Source organism: Chelonoidis abingdonii, chromosome 7 (genome assembly GCF_003597395.2).
Source record: "Chelonoidis abingdonii isolate Lonesome George chromosome 7, CheloAbing_2.0, whole genome shotgun sequence".
NCBI lineage: Eukaryota > Metazoa > Chordata > Testudines > Testudinidae > Chelonoidis > Chelonoidis abingdonii.
In genome coordinates this window covers 48,710,895-48,734,315 of record NC_133775.1, presented here as the reverse complement: position 1 = coordinate 48,734,315, position 23,421 = coordinate 48,710,895, and the positions used below count along the sequence as shown (strand labels likewise).

The window sequence follows — 23,421 nt, the reverse complement described above, 5'->3', positions numbered from 1 at the left end:
TTTCAAGTTTAATTGAGTTTTATTTGACAATTTGTAAACTAGTAAATGTATAGTGGTGTATTTTATAAAAGTACCATCATGGTAATATGAGACCTAAAAGTGCTAGGTTTTTGTAAGAATGTGAGTGGCATTGCCAGTTGAAGTACGAATTAATGAATATGTATTAATTTCAGTCTCTTTATTCATAAAAGTTTGTGTATAAAACACAATGCTTATTTATGTTACCACTTTGGGTGCCAATTTTTGGAGTGATGGATTTGGAATAGATATGAAGAGTCAACTTTTTATTGATTAGTTTTACAAAAAGAAACTAAGAGGAAAAACTGAAAAATCATAAAGGGGTCATTAATCATTAATGGTCAAACTTTAAAACACGTTTACCGTGATATTGTAGCTGTGTTGATCTCAGATTATTAGAAACACAAGATGCGTCTCTCACCTTATGTCTCTGAACTTTAAAACAGTTAGACTTTCAATACGTTGGATGGCCGAACATAAGTTTGTCAATTGCAAGCTGTAGTCAACAGTGCTCACAACTGTATATTTGTAGATAATCCTAAAAGGACCCAGTGTATTATCCAGTATTCAGATTTTTTTTTTTTGTTTTTGGTAAAGTTTGTTTGTAAGGACAGCAGTATTTGGCTAGACCTTTCATATTTGGTCATCATACGAATGGATCCTGTCCAAGTCTTTATTTTAGAACTAATTTTAGTTTTACTTCTTGTACTTAAAGCTGAATCATTTAAACTTACAATAAAATGGAGTTAAAATTGATCTTGTATATGTAAAATATGCATCATTTTTGTGTGTAGTCTGCATACTGAAAACCAACCTACCTTGGACATCTTCTCATATGCCGGCATTCCATTTGCAGACAGAAGCATCTGTAGTTTTTTTTTTTTTTTAAATTGTAGGAAACCATAGAATTCAAATGCATAATGCTATGGACAGTATGGCAGTTTACAGTTCCAGTTTCAGTTCCTACCAAAAATGATTTATTAGAAAAGGACTGTCCTGACACTATTTTTTTAAAGTAAAAAGTACAAAATCATTCTGGACCCCGCTCTAGCTAGTAACTTAATATTTTCCTTCAGTTTTCTCTTTGGTGAGTATATATCATCCCTGGCCTCATCCTGCTCTTATTTAGATTCTTATACTGCACCCACTATTGTAGTGAGCTGAGGTCCTAGTCATACTAAAATAATAAATGTGGAACTAGTTATCAAAATTGTGGATGCATCAGCCCAGCAATACTTGCATGAAAAAAGAAAAGATACATTTTCGCTTACAATAATTTGTGCATACAGATTTGGTGCACTTGTTCACTTATTTTGTCAAGTCTAGTGTAGATGTATTTAACATTTTGTAGGCAGGCAAATGTGTTGTATATTTTATAAAAGTATGGTCATGATAATATGAGACCTAATCATAGCTGCCTGCTTTTAAGTCTTTTCAAAGTGGGATGCAAGTACCAGGTTTTTGTGAGAATGCAACTTGCATTCTTCAATAGTCAGTTTTCAGGTCCACTCCAAAACAGGTGTATGTGGCCCTGTGCATACTTTGTTTTGGAAATCAGTCTTGTAGGGGAAGAGTGCTCCACCCCCTAACGGAGGGCAAAAGTCCCAAGATCGCAAAGCCTCTGCTGCTGCCCTTACCTTCTGTGAAGAAGGTGAGGAAAAGAGGGTAGAGCCATCACAGTCTTTACTGTTTCCTCTTCCTTATCTAGCATTGGCAGTGGCTGTTGGAGTAGCCTCCGAGATCTCTTCCACTTGGTTCCCCAAGAACTCAGTTTGACTCCAGTCTTGTCGCTCAGGCTCTTTTATTTGGCATAAAGCAAAGCCATGCTGAGTTGATCAGACTCAAATGTAGGGGTGCATATACTACACATGCAAAGTTTGCTTATTTGTCATGTAATAGCATTGCTCTCTGAAGTACACAAATTGGACTAAGTGTAGTAGTTGGCAAGGAAGGGAATGATGGCACATATGTTAGGGAGGGGGACTTGGCTACACACATCCGAAGTTACAGATACCCCATGCCGTAATATACACTTACACATCATTCACTACACATTGCATCACATGTTTTGGGTCTGACTTGGCTACTTTGCTGGAACCAATCTCCCTGTGCAGCATACTTTGTCCATGCCCTGTCCATGTTCAGCTTTACTCTTTATCTCATCTTTGTGCTCTCAACTTTTGTCCATTATTTTCTTGTTTTTAGTAAAAGGTTCCCTTGGGGTTTCCTCTCGTATCTTAGCTAGCTCAGATATTCTGTCTTTTGGCTTGCTGACCAATTTACTTAATTTAGCACAAACATTCCGCTTGTAGCCTGCTGATTTAGTTACCTCCCTAATCCTGTCTTTCAAAAAATGAAACCTCCCCCCTATGTTTAATTACTTGTGTCAAGCCAAGGCTACAGTGTAGTTCTGGAAGCATTAAACTATCCTAAAGCACAGTGCCTCCTGCATCTTATATAAAGTGGTCCCTCACCATGCTCTCTGTAACACATATAGAAAATTAAAGAATTACGGTTATTTTAAGGAAACGCGTTGTAAAAAAAGGCCCTGACATGCAAGTAGAAGGAAGGCCTTGAAAATAGTGAATTAAAAGGCCAGAAGGAGTGAAATAGGAAGTATGTCTGGTTCAAAGAAGAACTCATAAGATAAGGGGACACTTCTAAAAAGAAGGCCTCTGACCAATAGGGGTGACTGCAGATGGTTTTGAATAAGACAAAAGAGATCAGCCTTAAAATGAGCCAACATGGCCTTTCCCACCATACATACCATTATTGCATCAAAATGTAGAGCTTGTGTGAACCCAGATGCAAAAGACAAACTGCTGGTCAGCAAGAAGGAGGGGAGGAGGCCTTGGTGAGATAGGAGATTATAAATCGCACCTGGATTAAGACTGGAAATGAAAGTGAACTGTCTCAAATTGATTTTTAGCTGAAGTCAGTAATTGGCAATGCCATCTCTTTGTTAAAGGATGTAAAAAGGAAACTCTTAAAGGGTAAACTGCTTATACCTTCCTGATCACGTTGGAGCCGACCACTGAGAGTCTAAGCATCCTGGGTTTAAATTTGCAAGTATCTTCATCAAATGCTTATAAATGTTTTTTGTTACTGTTTGGATGTAGTAAATTGCTTATTATTTAGGTTCTTCAAGCATGTTTAAAGCAATTATATAAATCCTTTAGATTTAATAAAGGAATTTATGGTTAAATTAGTGTTTGGTTTCCATATTAATAATTTCAAATATTAATAATTCCAACATTGTCCCAAGCACAGGGCTGTAGGTATATGCTACTTCCCAACCCTTAGTGTTTTAAAGTGGTTGTCAGCTTAAACATCACACTTCACTTTAAAAATGTATTACTCACTTCCAGTCCAAGTAACATTTTAGCTGTTAGTAACAGAGATTAAAAAAAAACAAACTTTTCTGTGTGTTTTAGTTGTTTGTTTTGTGCATCTGAGAAGGCTTCATATATACTCAGTGTAACTGATTTTCCCCTGTGGTTATTTACCTCTTTTGCCTGAAATGTATTTCAGACAGTAAGAGCTGAGAGAAATGAGATTTTTAAAGTCTCAAAAATGTGTGTGGGGTTTTGGGGAAGGTATAGTATCTGTAACTAATTTTTAAAAAATTAGATTTCAAGTTGGCGTCTATATAAGAGTTGCAGCTTTCTGCATGGACCACACTGACGTAGCGCATATCTTACGTAGCTATGAAAGTTTAAGGAATTTAAAGCTGTAGATTCTTGGACTGACTAACTTTTGTCACTGTTTCAAAATATAACTGGAAACATGTTTTATGCTACTTTCCTGGAAAGCCTGGGTAAAGGTTACTGAAAACTAATGTGTCAAGTTAATTGACATGCACTTGACACATTTTATTTTGCTTTTTTATCAGATTTTGAAAATGGTGGTTGCATTGCTATAAACGCTTGGAATTCAACAGTGTTTGTATGAAACATTCTGCAGGATATCAATTATTCATCTACTGCTTTTATGTGTCTGATCTAAATTTTTCCTGCATACCTTTTTGATTGTCATCTTTTCTTCTGTTCTTTGTATAGTATCTCTTGTCCATTAATTTCTCTTCTCTTGTAGTTGAGAATATTAAGGCTACATTGTGGGTTTCTTGGAGGAATGAATTGGAGACGACTCAGAGTTTTACATTAAAGCAAAATTGAGTTGAAGCTAATGTAAGCTAGGGGTTACAGCCATTGAGGAGGCTTTTAATTAGGCATTAATTATATAGCACAGCCTCCAGCTGACTGTCAACTGTGGGGGAGCTGTCAATAAAATAATTTTGAAGTGAGTTGTTAAACACAGAAATGTTTAGGCCTAAAAAGTAGAATTAAGAATGGTGCTTCAACCACACATTGGGTCTGTCACAGATCTTTAACTTGTAGTAATTTAATAACTGTGATCACTATTGTACAGTACAGCAACAGAGTGTGAGAGAGAGACAATGTTTGTCTTCTAAATGGATTTCAGTTTACCATACAATACATTTAAAGTCTAAGTGTGGCTGTCTGTGATACCTCTAAACTGAATTTGCAAATGTGACCTTTGGATTACCATCCATATGAGAATCTGGTTACTGCAATCGGATATAAATTTCTGTATACAGTCTGTAATTACTTTAATTTGATCACACATTTGATTTGCAGGAATCCTGCCTCCATCAGTGCACAGGCTGGATAGTATATGAGGCAGAGTATACCAAGAAAATAATCTTGTTCTGCATTTAAAGGGCTGGACGAATACCCAGGAAAGCTAGAATCTGTTTCTGGCGCGGCCACCAACTTTGAGTGTTGCCAACTCTTGAGATGTCAAGTTTCACAATATTTGGCAATGTTTCCTAGTATCAATTCCTGCAGTCATGTTATGTAAGAATCTCAGATTTTGTTTAATTTAAAAAAAAAAAGAAAAAAGTTCCTGACCCTCGTGATTAGGGAAAGAATTTTGAAAAGGTGAACTATAAAGGCTCACAAACAAAAGATTAAATGAACCCAACATTTATTATTTTTTTTAAATCTCATAAGTTTTAAGACAAATTAAAATTTTGGACAGCATCATTCAAGATTTTGGCATCCTTAGGGTTTGGAATACTGGATTTCCTACACGATGATGGGCAAAACTGCCGTATGCATTCTTTCAAGGAGTCTGAATTAAGGTTTCACTGTCCTTTTGTAAATTTTGAGTGCTTGAGTTGGCCACCATAAAATTCTTCTAACATAGCATTTTCAATATAATACCCCATTTCATTACCACATGGAACCATATTGTGTGACCATATGGTGTAGCTGAACCCTTAAACTAAAGGTATCTTGCATTCAGAAAGTCCTATGCTGTTAATTAATTAATTTAAAATGAGGCAATTTTACTATGTATACACTGTTTGCTTTCCTCTTGGATTTCTCTGTACAATGAAAATCCACTAGGTTGGTTTTACTTTCAAGTTCAGTGTTGCAAAGTTTGGCTTTGTTCCATGGATTGTTTTAAAAACGGTTAGTGATAAGATTCCTATTGGGAATCCATCACTATTTCACCACGCAAACTTGTTTTTTACAACATCAACATTTTGACTTCATTAGATGAGCAGGAAGAAGGAGATACTGATTAAATTTGATAACAATGATATAGATGAAGCAGCTGAGGATGGTAACAAATAATAATGAAAAGCAAGAAGCTTGAATTGGCCTACTTCCTACCGAGCACAAATTCAAATATTTTTTCTTTTATAGTTGCTGTGTTTTTCTGTTTTATTTCATTTTGCTTTTTTTTTGTATCAGTTCAGTCCTGAATAGTGTTCACATTTAAATGCTAACCTAACAATACTAAGAATTTTTTATTTTTTAGAACTTCATTTCATTGTTTCACATTCTTCTGAGTTGAAAAAACTCAGTTAAGTAAGGTGTGTTTTTGTTTGTGTTTTTTTTTTTAATTAGGTATAAATACTAATCCTAGTTGAGGCCATAGTCTTACTGTCTTTTGTTACACTTCTAACAAATTAATACTTGAAAATATTTCACCACTTTTGGTGGTGGTGGACAATTTCACCAATGGTTGACTGGTGAATTGACCAATCATTTGGGCCCAACTATAGTTTGAAAGATGTATTATGGTTAATGGCTTATTTTTAGGGAACAATTTGGAATATTGGGATCAAATCCTATGATGTGCAGAGATGTGATTGATGCTGGCCTGAGGGTGTAGGGAAGACAGTGGTGGCTTTAAGTCCAGGGCTACCAGGGACTGAACAGGCTAGTGCTTGCTGAAAAAAGATGCTCCTAATTTGCACCTGGCTCCCACAACCCTGAATGTAAGGGCCTCTCAGTCATCTCTTTACACTGGGGGCCAGGAACTGTGTGCCAAGTGTTAAAAGCTGCTGTGATTGTTGTCACCAGAGGATTTCCCAGTGCCCAGATCCACTGGATTTTACGGACAGATTGCATCAGCAGATCAACACGCAATGGCTGCCATAGGGCTCCAAATATGACTTGTGATGAGATCTTAATTCAGTGTTAACATTTCCTGTGGGCTTAACATTAATTTGGTGAAGGAACGGCATGTGTAGACTTCAAGTAATATCCAGTGAATAGTAGAAGATTAATATCCTTAGTTTATGAGGAAGTCTACATAGGGTTGCTATATTCTCTCATAATTGTGGTTGGTTTAGCCCAAAAGACTTTTAAATATTGTAACCTACAGTGTGGAATCCACTTAGTCCTGTTCTTTCCCACCTTGGAATTTTCAAATCCAGTCACTTTCTTTGAGGCTGTGGTGTTGATTGATCTCTACCATATATACTTGTTCATAAGCTGAATATTTTTGGTCAAAAAGTGGCACATTAAAGAGCGGGGGTAGGCTTATGTCATAAGTAGATAGGTAAGGCAAGGGTTAATTTTCTTTTTCCTGTAAAGGGGGAACAAAGAGAACCAAACACCTGACCAGAGGACCAATCGGAGAACTGGATTGTTTAAAGTCAGGGGCGGGAATTTGTATACTCGGGGTCTTTGTTGTTTCCTCGGCTATGGGTAAACAAGTTTTCTTCTAACTCCATCTTATCTCAAAGTTTCTCCTAAACATCTGTGAGTACAAAGGAAAGCAAAGTAATTCGGCTATGATGAGCTTTGTGTTGTATTTACATGTATGTTGATTTGCTGGACTGGTTTAATCGGGCTATCTTTTAAATCAGACTGTTTATTCTTATTTTCTTATAAGCAAGAGCCTGTATTGAGTTTCTTAATGCAAGATTATTGTTTTGTATTTTCTTTCTTTTTATATAAAGTTCTTTTGAAAACTGGTGGGAGTTTCTTTTCCTAGTGAGGCAAAGGGAAGGGAAAAGCCAGGCTGTGGGCTATTTTCCTATTGTTTCCAGGGAAAGAGCAGGCTACGGGGAAAGAGAAAAAGAATCATCTCTGTTCTCTTGTGTTTGAAGTTTTTCTCTAGTTACTGCTACGAGACCAGGGAGGGGGAATCTCCTTGTGTGCTAGCTGTGATTAGCTGTGAATGCATAGCCTCGGGGACGCTAGATTGCCTCTCCGGTTGTATTCAAAGAGTGAAGTCTAGTCTCGCACCGGCTAACCCAGGGAAGGGGGGGAAGCTGGGAGAGAAGAGAGGGAGACCCAGGGCTCTGGGTCTTGGGGGTCCCCCAGGGGAAGGTTGGGGTGACTCGGGGGGGGTACTAGGAACCCCAATAGTCCTAGTTGGTGGCAGCGAGAAAATATCCAAGCAGGTAGCGAGCTTGGGGGAGTTTCAGGTAAGCACCCAGATTTTGGACGCTAAAGTCCAGATCTGGGACAGGAGGCTTTACCACAGCTTTTAAACAGGTCTACACCAAAATGTGATGATTTTAAACTCTATGGAATCATTGAATATCTAATACATAGTTATTTTGCTTACCTGGAGTATCTGCAGGCATGGAGCCCCTCAGCTCTCTTTGGCCAGGGTTCACCATTCCCAGCCAATGGGAGCTGAGGGGCTCCACACCTGTGAACGCTCCAAGTGAACAAAACATCTAGGCCCACTAGAGGCTTACCCTAACGGGCCAGGAGCTAAAGTTTGCCAATCCCTGAAATATAGGATTGGTTTATGAAGGGTCATACAGGTTTTTTTTGCTATTTTTACCTAACCATTTTGGGGGGGGTCGGCTTATAAATGAACGAGCTAAAGAACGAGTATATATGGTGCTTGATTAGCATTCTCCAGAATAACTGTTAAATTGTAGTTCTTGTTCTGAAACAGAACTGATTCTGGTGACAATGTCTTAGTGGCAGCATCAGAGGCACATTAATGCATTTCTAGCATTTGATGGTTGCCATGAGTTGCTCCATAAAGAGCTGTGGTGTTGTCCAATATGCCATGTTTTTCTTCCTTATAAGATGTATCAAGTAAAATATATTTTAATGTATTGCCCTTTCACATTGTTTAATTATTTCAGAGCCTATATCAGAAGAATATGTATGTCTTAAAATATTTTATACTATTTTGAGGAGTATAAATGATATTTATAAAAATCAGTATCTTTCTTAAAATCAGACTATTCTTTGCTTTACCAAGTTTTTTCCAGGATACCTTATGCATAGCCGTATCTGGTTTGAGTGTTCTATGTTGTTACATGCATTAGACAAGAAAAACTAAATTCTAATTTGTCTTGTCCCTCATGAATCACACTTTTATCAACTTAACTGTAGTTCTAGTTAATTTTATTTCCCAATTCTCAGTCATTTCTAGCTTTTTACTATCCCAGTACAATTAAGTACTGTTAAAAATGACCTGCAAAGTACATTTTAAAAATTGGGATCGTGCCCTTTTTCTGCAGTCTTAAAATGTATTAAAGAAGTCCTGAAAGGCTATGAGGTAGATTTTTTCACTTTTTCCTTGGAACATCAGAAAAGTCAAGTCTGATCTTTGCTAATTTTGCTTGAAGATTCATTATGGGTCTCTGATATACTGTATATATTATTAATTCTCGCTTCCTAATTAAAGAGTTGGTGGTGATGAATCTGAAACAAAGTTCCTTTTCCAAACTGTTAATTAGTCATTGAAGATCACTAGTAAGATAAATAGGTGTTAACAAAAGCTAGAATTTATAATCAGTCTGACTAAAATCCTTTTCTCATCTTAGTTTTTCAGCTTTCATTATCTTGACTCTTTTGGCTAGTTTTCCAGTCATTTACAGTTAGTGTCTTCCAAGCTAAGCAGGATCTGATTTTTCAAATGTGTAAATTAAGCAGGAGAAAAAAATTGAAAAACTGATGTAACATTCTTCTGTCATCATGAAACAATAAGAGTGCAGCCCATTTTTAAATGTTACTTTATTTCTGATAACTATTTATCTTCCTAATTATGTACAAAATAATATATTCTAAAATTTGGCATCAGAACTTCTGATTTATCTTGGCATTAAAAGTGGAACACATTCTGATTTTCTTTTTTTAACTATTTGTAATTACACAAAAAATAAACGTTTCTCTAGCCGTGGTATTAAGAATCCAGCATCAACCATAATTGCTGTTCAAGGTATATGAATTACTGATTTTTCAGATCTAGTGAGGTGGGAGGAATAGTTTTGGGTCAACCTGAAATCAAAAATTTTTGCAACTTTTAGCAAATCTGAAAGGATTTAAGTTTTGATTTGGGGAAGTTTTCACCATTTTTTTAATAAAAACAAAGGGAACTTGGAAACAAGGCTAGATTAACAAGGCAAGATTTCCAGCCCAAGCGTCTACCCTGCAGATGAACAGTTCCTTAGCCGATGCCCTGAGAGTCCCAGTCAGCTGGTATGGGCCAGTTGCGGGTGTCTAATTGCAGTGTTGGACATACTCTTAGGCATCATTCACAAAATCGAGAAGGACTGTGAGGGCAGTAAATATTAACTGGAGTGAGAACTGGAACCTGGATGCACTAGCCACCATTTAGAGAGTCATCCTTTCTCTTTCTTACCCAATGAATATTTAAATTTTTATACAAAGTAGGACAACTCCAACAGGAGAAGTTGAGACCTTGTGGTTAGAGCATACACCTGAGGGTCAAGGGAGTTTAAATCACTGATTTTAATCATGATTTAAATAGTCAAGATGGAAACCTTGATTTAAATTTATTTTAATCTTGTTTTGCATTTGTACTTTTTATTTATTTTCCTAAAGAAATATTGATTTTTTTATTAGTTGATAACCATTACAGTATGTTCATTTGCAACTAAATATAGCCTGCATATTAAATTTGATGCTGCTTTTTGCTAACTGGGAGGCTGCACTATGGCTATATACTCTTTTATGCAGTTATTGTATAGCTTAACTTATGTTTATTCAGATACTTAATTTTTTATTATGTTAAAAGATGGTGAGCAATGAATGCATTTCTTATTTACTAGACCAGATTAATTTTTTACTTCTAATTTTGTTTCAAGGTCTAAAGAAATCCAAATTCCATTAAAATGCACAAAAACAGCATTTTAGACTTTTATTAAATAACGCTACTTTACATGCTAAGAAATTTTTTTATCAAAACATGTTTGCATTTAAAAATAACTGATTTATTAAACCAGGAAAGTATTATTTGTAATTAGTGATTTGAACTGATTGTTTCTGGTCACTATGTCCTTCAAGATTTTAGAGCTAGGAGATTTCACCCTCTCACTCCTACTTCTTATTCGTAGATTGGAAGAAGGTAAGCTTTCCTATCTTGTCAAGTCCCAACTGGTTTCTTAACTTTGAATGTACTAGTCACTGAACTGAACTAGTAGTTGAATAAATTGAAAAGAAGATATTCTCTCTGCAGCTGTAGAAGAGGCTGTTGTTGTCAAAAGCTGGTTTAACATTTCAACAAACTCTGATTCCAGATGCTTAGCTGGTGACTTTGACCCATTCAGAGACTTCCTCTTCTTTCAGACTTGACAGCAAACATGTTGTAATATTTATTTTGTTTTTGATTTAAATTATTTTACTACATGAAGGCCTTAACATAGATTTAATATTAAATAGGGTTAAATTAAAAAAAAAATCCAGCGTTCTGTTTGTAATATCAGTTTTTATCCATCCTGCTCACCTGGGGTGCAGTGGGTTCAAGTTTCTGCCTTAGAGTGGGGATTCAAATCTTAGTCTCTCACATCCCCCAGCACAGGTAAGTGCTGCCTGGACTATGCAGTCTAAGGGCGCACCACCACCACTATCTCTTCCTCCTTCAGGGCTTTGTGAATGGGGCCTAAGTTTCCTTGTGAATCTAGTTAAAAAAATTTGAAAGTTTCATTTTGAAAATCTTGAAATGGTTTATGTTGACATGAAAAAAATTCTTTGAAACAGTTTGCCAAAATTGACACAAATTCACTAAATATTTTGGTCCTCCCAAATATGCATGTTTTGGAGACAGAAATTTAAACTGAATTTTTTTCCCAACTCTAATTACTAGTGTAAAAAATTTTTATTTTGGAGATGCATTGTTTTGTGGGGGTTAGAACTCTGCACTGGGACTAGGATACCTGAGTTCTATCCTCAACTTTGCATTGGCCTCTGGACTCCTGACTTCACCTCTGTGCCTCAGTTTCCCCATCTGCAGATGGGACAGTAATGCCTCCTTTGTAAAGCATGTTGGGGTCTACTAATTAAAAGCACTTATATATAACTACTTTATAAATTTATGTATATGTTTTTGGGATCTAAGACCACAGTTCTTCAAACTGCTCCATGCATTTTGTTTACAGCAAGATAAAGAGACTTCTTCAAATGTATGCAGCATTTTTAGGACTGGGGCTAGGAAGATTTATTTTGTCCATAAGAGATTATCTAAGACATGAGAATCATATCATCTTAGTTTTTCATGCATAATTGAGCATGATTTGTTGGGGGGGGGAAACCCCAAGACCTCAGACTAGGCATTCAAAAATCCAGAATTGTTGTACTGAGTTAAATAATTCATCTCTGTCTTACCAGTTCTCACCATCTAACTAGATGAAAAATAAAAAAAAAAATGTTTAACTTCAGCATTATGATAAAAACCCACATGTTTTGGTTTGTACTAAGACATAATTTTGATGGACAGAATCAAGTCCCTATAGCCAAAAGCTATAAAATGTGCACCAATGAGCTTCATGACATTACTTAAGTTGTTGTCGTGGGTAAACTGCTGGTGTCCCCCTATTGTTGCCATGGCTTTCTGACTTCCCATCCAGTGCATGACATGTAGGTAAGTGAGCAGGCCCCAGAGGTGTGACAACAACTTGCACTTTGATTTTCAGAAATCAACTCTGCTCCCTTTAGTCAAACTGCTTATAACCGTCTGTACTTCAGGAAGTAAGAACTCATGATTGGTCTCATTGGGTGACCCATGAGTGGTCACAATTGTTTAAATAGCCCTTTATGTTTAAGATGCAATTTAATTGTAGTATAAAGAGTGCTGTTTTCAAAAACATAAAAATCCTGACATGAATACAAAGACAGTGACGGCTGTTACATTCAGAATTCAAGGATTGCAATGACTACTGGGTTTCTTTAGTTATACTGTCATTGGTCATGGAAGGCCACATCCTGCCAGCAAGCACTGAATTAAAAGTAGTGGAAGGAAAGAAAATCTATCTGATTTGAATTTGATCTTTATGGTGTTGGTATTTATTTCAGTGAAATGGTCGGTATTTAGGTTAGAACCCTTTGTGCTACAGTATGTATTGATAGGTGAGCATAATGGTTTCATGATTTGAATTCACAATATATATTTACAAGGTAATGTTATATCAAAGGTCTATGTTACTATTGTCTAAGATTTGTATAATCCATTTTCTGTCTGTGTATAATAGCTCAAAAGTAGAGGATTCAACCATTAATGCAATAGATTGTCAAAGGAATTTTGGGTAAATACCTTAGTCTTCAAGAATTTTGGAGGTGTAAATTCACATCTTTCGTAGAATGCTGTGAAATGAGGTTGAGTCTCCTACTGTCTGGTACAGCATGGGAGACAACCCTTTCCCCCCAAACCTTAACCCTCACGCAAGGGGAGGATAGTAGAATCTCAAAGACTGTCTGGGACCAGTACTGGATCAGGGGCAGATGAGAGTTCTTAAACAGGGGGAAATGATTAAGGATGTAGAGATGATCTGCATTGAATAAGTTATTGCTGGATATTTTCCATGTGAGTTACGTTAATAAAGTTGTGGCCTAATTAAACCACATCACTTGCATCGTATCTGTCTCCTTGCATGTCTGGGACAAAGATCTGAAACTTTTTTTAATGACATAAACTATCTAAATACTTAAATCTATAAGTATGTAGTGCAAAAGCTCCATATATTAATACTTGGATTTTTTTTGCTACTAAAAATGCTTAAATCACCTGTGTTCTGAGAAAATTATGGTAAAATTAGAGATTTAGTTAATGATCAAGCTGTCTTAGCATGCCCTTTTGCAGTGGTTTGAGCATTGACTTGCTAAACCCAGGGTTGTGAGTTCAATCCTTGAGGGGGCCATTTAGGGATCTGGGGCAAAAATCTGTTTGGGGATTGGTCCTCCTTTGAGCAGGGAGTTGGACTCGATGACCTCCTGAGGTCCCTTCCAACCCTGATGTCATAAGTGTAAAGGGAAGGGAACAGCCCTCCTGTGTACAATACTATAAAATCTCTCCTGGCCAGAGACACCAAAATCCTTTTACCTGTAAAGGGTTAAGAAGCTCAAGTAACCTGGCTGACACCTGACCCAAAGGACCAGTAAGGGGACAAGCTACTTTCAAATCTCAGTGGGGGGAAGGCTTTTGTTTGTGCGCTCTTTGTTTTGGGGTTGTTCGCTCTTGGTACTAAGAGGGACCAGACATCAATCCATGCTCTCCAAATCTTTCTGAACCAGTCACTCATATTTCAAACTTGTAAGTAATAGCCAGGCAAGGCATGTTAGTCTTATCTTTGTTTTCTCAACTTGTAAATGTTCCTTTTTGCTAAGAGGATTTACCTCTGTTGCTGTAACTTTGAACCAAAGGCTAGAGGGGATTCCTCTGGGCTCTATGAACCTGATTACCCTGTAAAGTTATTTTCCATCCTGATTATACAGAGATGATTTTTACCTTTCTTTCTTTAATTAAAAGCCTTCTTTTTAAGAAACTGATTTTTCCTTGTTTTAAGATCCAAGGGAGTTGGATCTGCACTCACCAGGAAGTGTGGGGGGGGGGGCGGGGGAAGAACGGGGAATGGTTAATTTCTCCTTGTTTTAAGATCCAGGGGTTTGGATCTGTGTTCACCAGGAACTTGGTGGAGAAGTCTCTCAAGGCTACTGGGGGGAAGGTAGACAGAATTTCCAAATCTTAAAGGATTTGGGTGGTGGCAGTAAAACCAGATTTAAGCTGGTAATTAAGCTTAGAGGTTCTCATGCAGACCCCTACATCTGTACCCTAGAGTTTAGAGTGGGGAAGGAACCTTCACACCTGATATTCTACGATTCTAGACAGAGGCATTTCAGAGACGAAGCATAGAGTTAAAGAATAGTTTTGAATCCTGTTAAAATTCTACTGTGATCTTGTCAGATTACTTGCATTATCAGAAGAGGTTATGGTTTACTTACTTCTCTTGTTGACTATAGCAAACAAATAACATGGGTCTGCTAAATGCCTCTTTGTTCCCTAGGTTTGTGCCATCAGATGAAAAGAAAAAACAAGGCTGTCAGCGAGAAAATGAAACTTTAATACAGAGAAGGAAGGACCAGATGCAGCCTGGGGGCACAACAGTCAGCGTTACTGTACCTTATCGAGTGGTAGACCAGCCTCTGAAACTTATGCCTCAAGATTGGTAAAGCAGAGCTGCTATTTTGAATTATTTCTTTACACATTTAGTTGTCTTTTTCAGAACAAGAACACAGATCTTGAAATGAGTTCGTAAAATAACTCCAAGCTAATCGGTGCATAAAACATTAACAAATGTGTGTGGAAATGGCTGGATAGCAATTATATAGCAACTTGTTCCTTTCAGGTTGTGTTTATTAAAGGGGACTTTTCTAAAGAACAAACTGTAATCTTTCAATGATACAAACAATATTCGTGCCTTATCCCATGTTTGTTTGGTTTTTTTTGTTCAAAACTGTCCAGGAGTATGAAAGTAGCACTTGAATTGTTCATGATTAGAGCTACTGTATTACTTCATTCACTCAAACATGTTGCATCTCTGAAAGAAAAATCCTTGTCTATAGCCAATCTTTCTGAATTTTATTTGGAAGGGAGAATGTTGGGGTCTTATATTTCTGACTGTAAATTTTAAAAAAAGCTGGAAATAAATTGCATCAGCTTTAAGCTAACGTGCATAATGGTCAGAGACACTGACATACACTTCAAGATGGAGCTCTCTGAAGGGGGAGATCCAGTCACGGGGCATCTTTTTGCAAATGTGTCATAGGTTTGTTTAACCAGCAGGCCCGTTTGTGAGGGCCTGTTAAAAGATGAAAAGTATCTGTCAGTACTTTTACACTCCAAGAGTGTTTGTAAAAAGACGACAACCCTTTAGTATTGATTAATCAAATAACCAATATTCTTTCTTTATCCTCCCAGTTTAAGAATACTTAAGGCATGTACAAGACCTAGTAGTCTGTAACATTCAAAGCAGGATGTTAAAAGGAAATAAGATCTAATTTTTCAGATAATTAGGCATTCTCTGTGTTGGGAGCAGCAGGCAAACAGAAAACTATAATAGCTGCTGAGGTACCAAAAGGCAGCTTGCATCTTCAGTAGACTGTAAACATTTTTGACAAAGGTAAAGCTGTCTTTATGATTGATTCCCCAGTGTGGAATCAGTGATAGGAAATTAATGTTAGAGTTTTATTGTTTCAACAACTTCGTAACCGCTAATGTGAGAAATGTTTTTAAGTGTATAGCTGTGTGTTTTTATCATTTCAGAGACTTGATTGTTTTTCTTCTTTGGGGTTTTGAAATCCTTACAATAATGTAAATTTAGGAATTAGATTATGGGATTATTTATTTGTGATGTGTTAGTGCTTAGCGACCCCAGCCCTATTGCTGTACAAATGTATAGCAAAGAGACGATGCCTGTCTCAAAGAACTTGCTATTTGTGAATTTTATCTTCTGTTTTAACAGTGAATAGATTTTTCTTAGACTACAAGTGGTAGTTATGTATATTTATAAAAAGTACACTTTGAAAATGTATGTTAAATTGTTGCAGCTGTCTATCCTGTTGCAATGAACTTTTTGTATTAAAAGTGTAAAGTATATGCCGAATAAGCATTTTTAAATTGCTACATCCCATTTAGTTTACAGTACAATTCATAGGGGATTATCTTTTAAATTCCAAAGCATTTAAAAAAATCCTAAACAGTGATCTCAAGAAATGAACAGCATTTACTTTCTGATAAATACAAAGTTTTTGAAATTGAGCTGCATACAACAAAAATCAGACAGAAGTCCAGAAATATTACATACAAAAATAGTGTTAATGCTGAAGAGACATATGTGGAAAAAGCAGCTGTATTGGAAGCAAGCAGTCATTAATGTACTGTAATGGTGACATTATAAAGAGAAACTGCTAATGTACGATGCTGTCCTCACAGTAGTGTTAACAACCTGTGTCATATGAATAATAGAGATCTTTTTTTTCCTTTTAGGGATTTACAGTGACTAAAAGCTCAAGTCCTTTAATCTGTGTGTCTCCTTCTCTTTTAATTATAGGGATCGTGTAGTCGCAGTGTTTGTGCAGGGTCCTGCTTGGCAGTTCAAAGGCTGGCCATGGCTATTGCCTGATGGATCGCCTGTTGATATTTTTGCAAAAAGTAAGCTTCTACTTAGAGATAAATGCTCTTACATGTTTTTATCATCAATGCATACCCACCAATAGTCCAGGTTTGGCTGGGACCGTTATCGGATTGGGATGTGGTACGGAGCTAGTGTCTTGGCACCGTTGGCAAGTATGATTCTTGCTCTCTACAACTCCCTCTCCTCCAGGAAATGAACTAGCACCCTGACTTCTTCCACACACCTTCAAGAAAACAAGTTTTTCAGCGAGGTAGATTTCTTGAAGATGAGGGGGCTGTTGCTGCAGAGCAGTTGGCTTCCATTTGACTACTGGGAGATCCTTTAATGCCTCAAACAGCTCTGATTTCCCTTTACCCCCAGAAAGACTGATAATATATGTTAACTAAGTCTGAGCTCTGAATCTTCCTTGAGAAGGTGGTCTGCTGTTACAGAACTGCTGCTCCTCTATCCTTCAGCCAAGCAGGGACCATCAGACAACTTCTCTCTTCATTTACTCCAAGACAGCTCAACAGCTATATCCCTCCACCCCAACCCAGCAACTCCCAGAAATCTTGCTGCTTCATGAAATTCACAGTACTCACCAGTTGTTTCTGAAATAACAAGTGCACAAGTTTGCATTTTCTCCGTTCTCACAAACACCCTAAAATGTAGAGTATTACAGGGTTGCAATCAGCTCCCCTCTCTCTTGTCATGGATGGGTTACGTCAGTTTGTATTTTGCTATGCATGGCATTTGTATAAAATAAGATGTCTTCCTAAAACTTTAAGCTCTGACATAGGTAAAGCTACTTCTCAGTTACAAGCTAGATGAAAGGCAGTTAGTGTGCTTGTCATAAATAGATAGCTAAGGGTTAATGTTTCTTTTACCTGTAAAGGGTTAACAAAGGGAACCAAACACCTGACAAGAGGACCAATCAGGAAACCGGATTTTTTAAAAAGCTTATAGGAGAGAATTGTGGGTCTTCTTTGTCTGGGTCGTGTCTTTAGTCTGTCCTCAGCTATTGAGAAGGTTCTTTCTATCTTCTACTCTTCTGTTCCAAATTGTAGTACAGGGAAACATATAGGCTTTTATGTTGTTTGGTTGTATTACATGTGGTGTAGCTTGCTAGGAATGTTTCAAATTTTGGAATATCTTTTTGATCAGACTGTTCGTTCATATTTTCTCTCTTTTAAGCAATTGATCCTGTATTATTGGCCATCGTTGATACAGAGAATTTTGATGCTTTTGTCTTTCTTTTCTATATAAAGTTTTGCTTTTAAAGAATGTTTGAGTTTCCTCTGGAGGCTAGGAACAAGGGGAGGGGATTCTCTTTGTGTTAGATCTACGGAGTATAAGCTCTGGCAGCACCAGGGAATTGGGGGAGGAGAAAGGAGGAGAGAACATTTCTGTTTCATGTTGTATTTGGGGTTTGTCTCTTGTGGAGTAGAGGAGATATTGCTTCTTGAATTGTGATGTAAAGAGCATTGCATCAATGACTCTCCAGGTTAGGCACCAGGAGGAAAGTCTGGGTGGGAAAGGGAGGGGGAAGGGAAGTGGAGTATTTCCCTTGCCAGTAAGACTCAGAGCTTCTGGGTCTTGGGGTCCCTCCAGGGAAAGTTGGGGGACCAGAGCGAGGCAGGCACTGTAATTCCTGTCTAGTGGCAGCGAGATAAGATCCAAGCTGGTAATTAAGCTTGGAGGTTCATGCTAAGCACCCAGATTTTGGACGCTAAGGTCCAGATTTGGGAGAAAGGCTTATGAAAGTGCTGATATTTAATAATGACATGCAGGCCCTGGATTTAGACTCCTGTGCAGCCGGGAATTTGCCTAGTGTGCCTTGAGGCCAGTGCTGTTTGCTTACATGGGCAAGCACAAACTGATGCTTACTCTTCTGACTGCAACATGTGGAGCGACATCTAAGGAAACTCCAGGCCTTTACTGTTTCTGATCTGTACTCCCATTTCATGTGCTGCTGTTGCAAGTGGATTGATTTACATGTGCAGTGGAAAACCTCAATTTAAATCAGTTTTAATCAGCTTTTTCATTTGTACTTCTCTTATTTTCTACAAAAAGGTGCATTCTCATTGGCTGATATAATTGTTAAAACATATTGATTTACAACTAAAAACAGCCTTTACACTAGATTTGGTACATCATCTTGGTACCTATGAGGGAACACTATAACTATATACTTTAATTTAAGCAATTGGATAGTCTAATATTTTCAGATGCTTTTTAACTGTATGTTTTTAATATGTTAGAAAGTGGTGAATAATACATTGATTATTTATGGGATAATTAACTTTTTCCTCATAATTTGTGTCAAGTTGTATTAGAATGGTAGCTGGAATTTAATTAAACACACAAAACAGCATACCGTATATACCTGTTAATAAACCGAATGTTTTTGGTGGTAAAATGACGCATCAAAAAGTGGACGTCGGCTTATAAACAGGTATACACCAAAATTTGTTGATTTTAAACTCTATGGAATCATCGAATTGAATATCTAATACCTTATTGTTTTGTTTACCTGAAGCATCTGCAGGCACAGAGCCCCTCAGCTCTCTGTGGCCGCGGTTTGCTATTCCCAGCTAATGGGAGCTGCGGGAAATGGCGCCATTTCCCACAGCTCCCATTGGCTGGGAACGGCAAACTGTGGACACTGGGAGCTTAGGGGCTCCGTGTCTGTGAACGCTCCAGGTAAACAAAACATCCAAGCCCATCAGAATCTTACCCTAACGGGCCAACCAGTATTTGCCAACCATCTTGTGGGGTCGGCTTATAAATGAATGGGCTAATGAACGAGTATATACGGTACTTATTTTTTATTTAAATGTTTTAAGAGATTATAAATTTAGGCCTTAAGGTACTTTGTATTTAATTCATATTTTAAACAGGTTTATTTTTAAAAAGAAAAGCTTACTATAATTTAAACAGCAATCAAAAAATCATTGATTCATATCTACCCGGTGGTGTTGCTACAGCCTTCAGGCTGAGAATCCTCTTCCTCTTTACCCCCAAACACACACACGCTCTTGCCCTGTGTTTTCTGAGCTATAGTTACAAATCCCTAGGTCCTGCTACCACTGCCCTAGTCAAGGCAAGAAGAGAGTAATGAGTTGTGGAAGAGAAATGAGGGAGAGGATGCTAGCTGCGAAAAAGAAGCAAGACTGAGGGAGAGAAATGACAGCTGAGAACATGGAGAAGGGCACTCAGTATGGAGACAAGAAGGCCTGAAAGTGAGAAAAGGGACAAGTTAACTGTAGGCACTGAAAATGAAAGAGGAAAAGGGATAACACAGTAAGCTATGCTAGAAAAATGTCCCTACCCTTAAGAGTTTAGTCTGAAGGCACAAACTAAGAAGGGGTGTGAGAGTTACAACATATAGTATGTTGTCTGTCTAAGAGACATACATGTGTTCAAGTTGAAAGGGGAATGTGATTACTTTTCTCCCTGGCTCATAAAAGTACTTCTGAAAAGCAAACTTTTTTTTTAACTTTAGAAATGCACCAGATTGTGTCACATGCTAGATATTTCAAAAATATTTTCCTAAAAAAAAGTATCTCTAGATCTTTGTACAAGAGCTTTATTCCATCTTCCGAACAAACTATTTAGTATTTTCTGGGCTATTCAAAAGAGCAAGTGCTGGACGGTACTACCTGCCACTCTGGCTCCATTTATCATTTTGCCCCTGTACAATCTCTTTAATAGCCTAACTAAATATGATCAGCAGCTTCTGCACCAGTCCATTATCAAACCTGTAATCTGCCAGCATTTATAGAAACTAAAAGCTTTCAGAGGCAACCTGGCCCATTTCCAGAATGATGATTAACAGAGATTTAAAGCTGGTTACTGTAGATTAAAGTTTTGGAAAATAAGAAGTTGATTGCCGTAAAATCTAAGCAAATCGATCTAAATGCATCTAGTAAATCATGGATTAGACTCTACCCAGATCACATCAAACTAGTTTTACTGTCTCAGTCACTTGATGCTGGTTAAAATCCTGTAAAGTTTCATAAATGGACCTTAAAATATTACTCTTCTTATCCATTGTTTTCTTTTCAATCTACAGCTTTTGGCCTTTCTTGTGAAACTGTTTTAACTCTATTTTTGGAATGACACTCATATAAAAATAACAGTTTTCTTACCTGTATACTCTTTGCATCCATAAATGGGCATATCAAATGAAAAGTTGAATATTTTGCATTTTAATCTACATAAATATTTTATTTAAATGCCATTTTAAAGATCTTCCTGCTGTAACATGTTAATGTGCTTCTGTTGAACCTGAAGGCCAGTTTTAGTTAGTTGACCTTTGTTCAATTATCTTTAACCTAAACTCAGAGGTTCTGTTTAACATCCAGAGATTTTCTTTGTAAATGCATAGTCTTGGTATGCAGTTATCTATTCCTTATCCTTTTATTGTGAAAGGCTTGGCATCATTTGATATGAAAAAAATAGCTTTATTCATTCTTAGTCTTCATTCAGAAGGTTTGAAGTTGACTTGACAGTCTAGTACATAAGGTGATTTATTTATTGAGGCAACTTCTTAATTGTCTAATATAAAGAAATGAGAACTTCTGTACAAAAAAGGCAACCTGAGGCCCTTATTTTGTGCATATGGTAGTGTTGTAAGTTTACATTTTTCATGCATGTAGGTACATCTTGCTATAGAATGACCCATGGATATAGGAGGGCAATGACAATGACTAGCCCAGTTTGGTTAAAGATTTGGGTGGGAAGGAAAGATGAAGGGCTGGTGTACTGAACAAGAAAACTGCAAGTGAAGATCTGGCTAGAGTTATATAAAATAATTACATGTTCCTTTTTCTTCTCCTATACTACAAAAATGAAAATCAGCTCAGAAGGCTGTAAGCTTAATAAAATAAACTGAAATAAGCTTCAATGCACGTAATTAGTCTGTGGAACTGCCTATTGCAAGATGTTAAGGCAAGTATTGTAGCCTAGGCATTTGAGACTGAAGATTTGAATCGAGTAGCATTACAGTTAAACCTTGTAATTTTATCGTGGACCTAAGTACCAGAGGGATAGCTGTTAGTCTGTGTCCACAAAAACAATGAAGATTGCATCTTAAAGACTAACATTTATTTTGGCATAAGCTTTCATGGGTAAAAAACCCACTTCTTCAGATGCGTGCAGAAAAGGCAGGTGGGTTTGTTACAGGGATTGGTTCCTAGGTTAGTGTTTCTGTGGTGTGGTGGTGTGTAGTTGCTGCTGAGTATTTGCTTCAGGTTGGGAGGCTCCCTGTAAACGAGGATTGGCCTGCCTCCCAAGGCCTGTGATAGCAAATCATTGATGATGCACTGGAGAGGTTTTAGCTGGGCGCTGTACGTGTTGTTTTTCTTGTTGGGCCTGTTCTATAGCAGGTGACTTCTGAGTTGTTCTCTTGCTCTGTCAGTCTGTTTCCACACTTCCCCAGATGGGTATTGTAGTTTTAAGAATGTTTTATAGAGATCTTGTAGGTGTTTGTCTCTGTCTGAGGGATTAGAGCAAATGTAGTTGTATCTTAGCCCTTGTCTGTAGACAATGGATCATGTGATGTGTCCTGGATGGAAGTTGGAGGCATGTAGGTAAGTATAGCAGTCAGTAGGTTTCTGGTAGAGGGTGGTGTTTATGTGACCATCACTTATTTGTACTGTAGTGTTCCGGAAGTGGATCTCTTGTGTGGACTGGTCCAGGCCGAGGTTGATGATGGTGTGGAAATTGTTGAAATCCAGGTGGAATTCTTCAAGGGCCTCTTTCCCGCAGGTCCGTATGATGATGATGTCATCAATGTAGCATAAGTAGAGGGGACAAGAGCTGAGGAAACATTTGTTTTAAGTCAGCCATAAAAATGTTGGCATACTGTGGGGCCATGTGGGTATCCATAGCAGTGCCGCTGACATGAAGATATAAGTTGTCCCCAAATCTGAAATGTTGTGGGTGAGGATAAAGTCATGAAACTCAGCCAGCCAGGTGTGCTGTGGCCTCATCAGGGATACTGTTTCTGACAGCTTGTAGTCCAGGCTCGTGTGGAATATCAGTATTAAGAGCTTCTACATCCATGGTGACCAGGATGGTGTTTTCAGGAAGATCACCAATGCACTGGAAGTCGGTGGTGTCTCAAAGATGACTTGGAGTGCTGGTAGCCTACGGTCTGAGGAGAGAGTCCAAATAGCCAAATAATCCTGCTGTAAGAATGCCAATGCCTGAGATGATGGGGCATCCAGGATTTCCAGGTTTATGGCTCTTGGGTAGCAGATAGAATATCTCTGGTCACAGTTCTAGGGGTGTAGATTTGTTCCCATGCTGTAGCAAGGAGTTTCTTGAGCAGATGGTTTAGTTTCTTTTGGTGGTACTCAGTGAGATCGGAGGATAGTGGTCTGTAGAATGTGGCAACTACACACCACACCACACCACAGAAACATTGAGAGGAACCAGTCCCTGTAATAGATCCCGTTGCCTTCTATGTCCCCTTATCTATTCTAGCAACACCATCATAGGACCCAGCGGCATCAGCCACAACATCAGGGGCTAGTTCACCTGCACATCTATCAATGTGATATATGCCATCATGTGCCAGCAATGTCCCTTTGCCATGTACATTGGCCAAACCAGATAGTCTCTATGTAAAAGGGTAAATGGACCCAAATCAGACATCAGGAATGGTAACACATAAAAACCAGTAGGGGAACACA

General features: G+C 37.7%; 1 protein-coding gene across 3 annotated transcripts in view; it reads left to right on the top strand.

Annotated features, from left to right (window-relative positions):
* CDC73 (cell division cycle 73) overlaps positions 1-23,421 on the top strand; it is a 174,379-nt gene that overhangs the window by 136,894 nt on the left and 14,064 nt on the right. For all 3 annotated transcript variants that reach the window (XR_004375155.1, XM_032791044.1, XM_032791045.2), the window contains exons 14-15: positions 14,612-14,773; positions 16,658-16,758. Coding sequence is in view for 2 of the 3 variants with exons in the window: in XM_032791044.1 (XP_032646935.1) it covers positions 14,612-14,773; positions 16,658-16,758 (263 nt within the window). In the remaining variant the exon portion in view is untranslated. The remainder of the gene's footprint in view (positions 1-14,611; positions 14,774-16,657; positions 16,759-23,421) is intronic.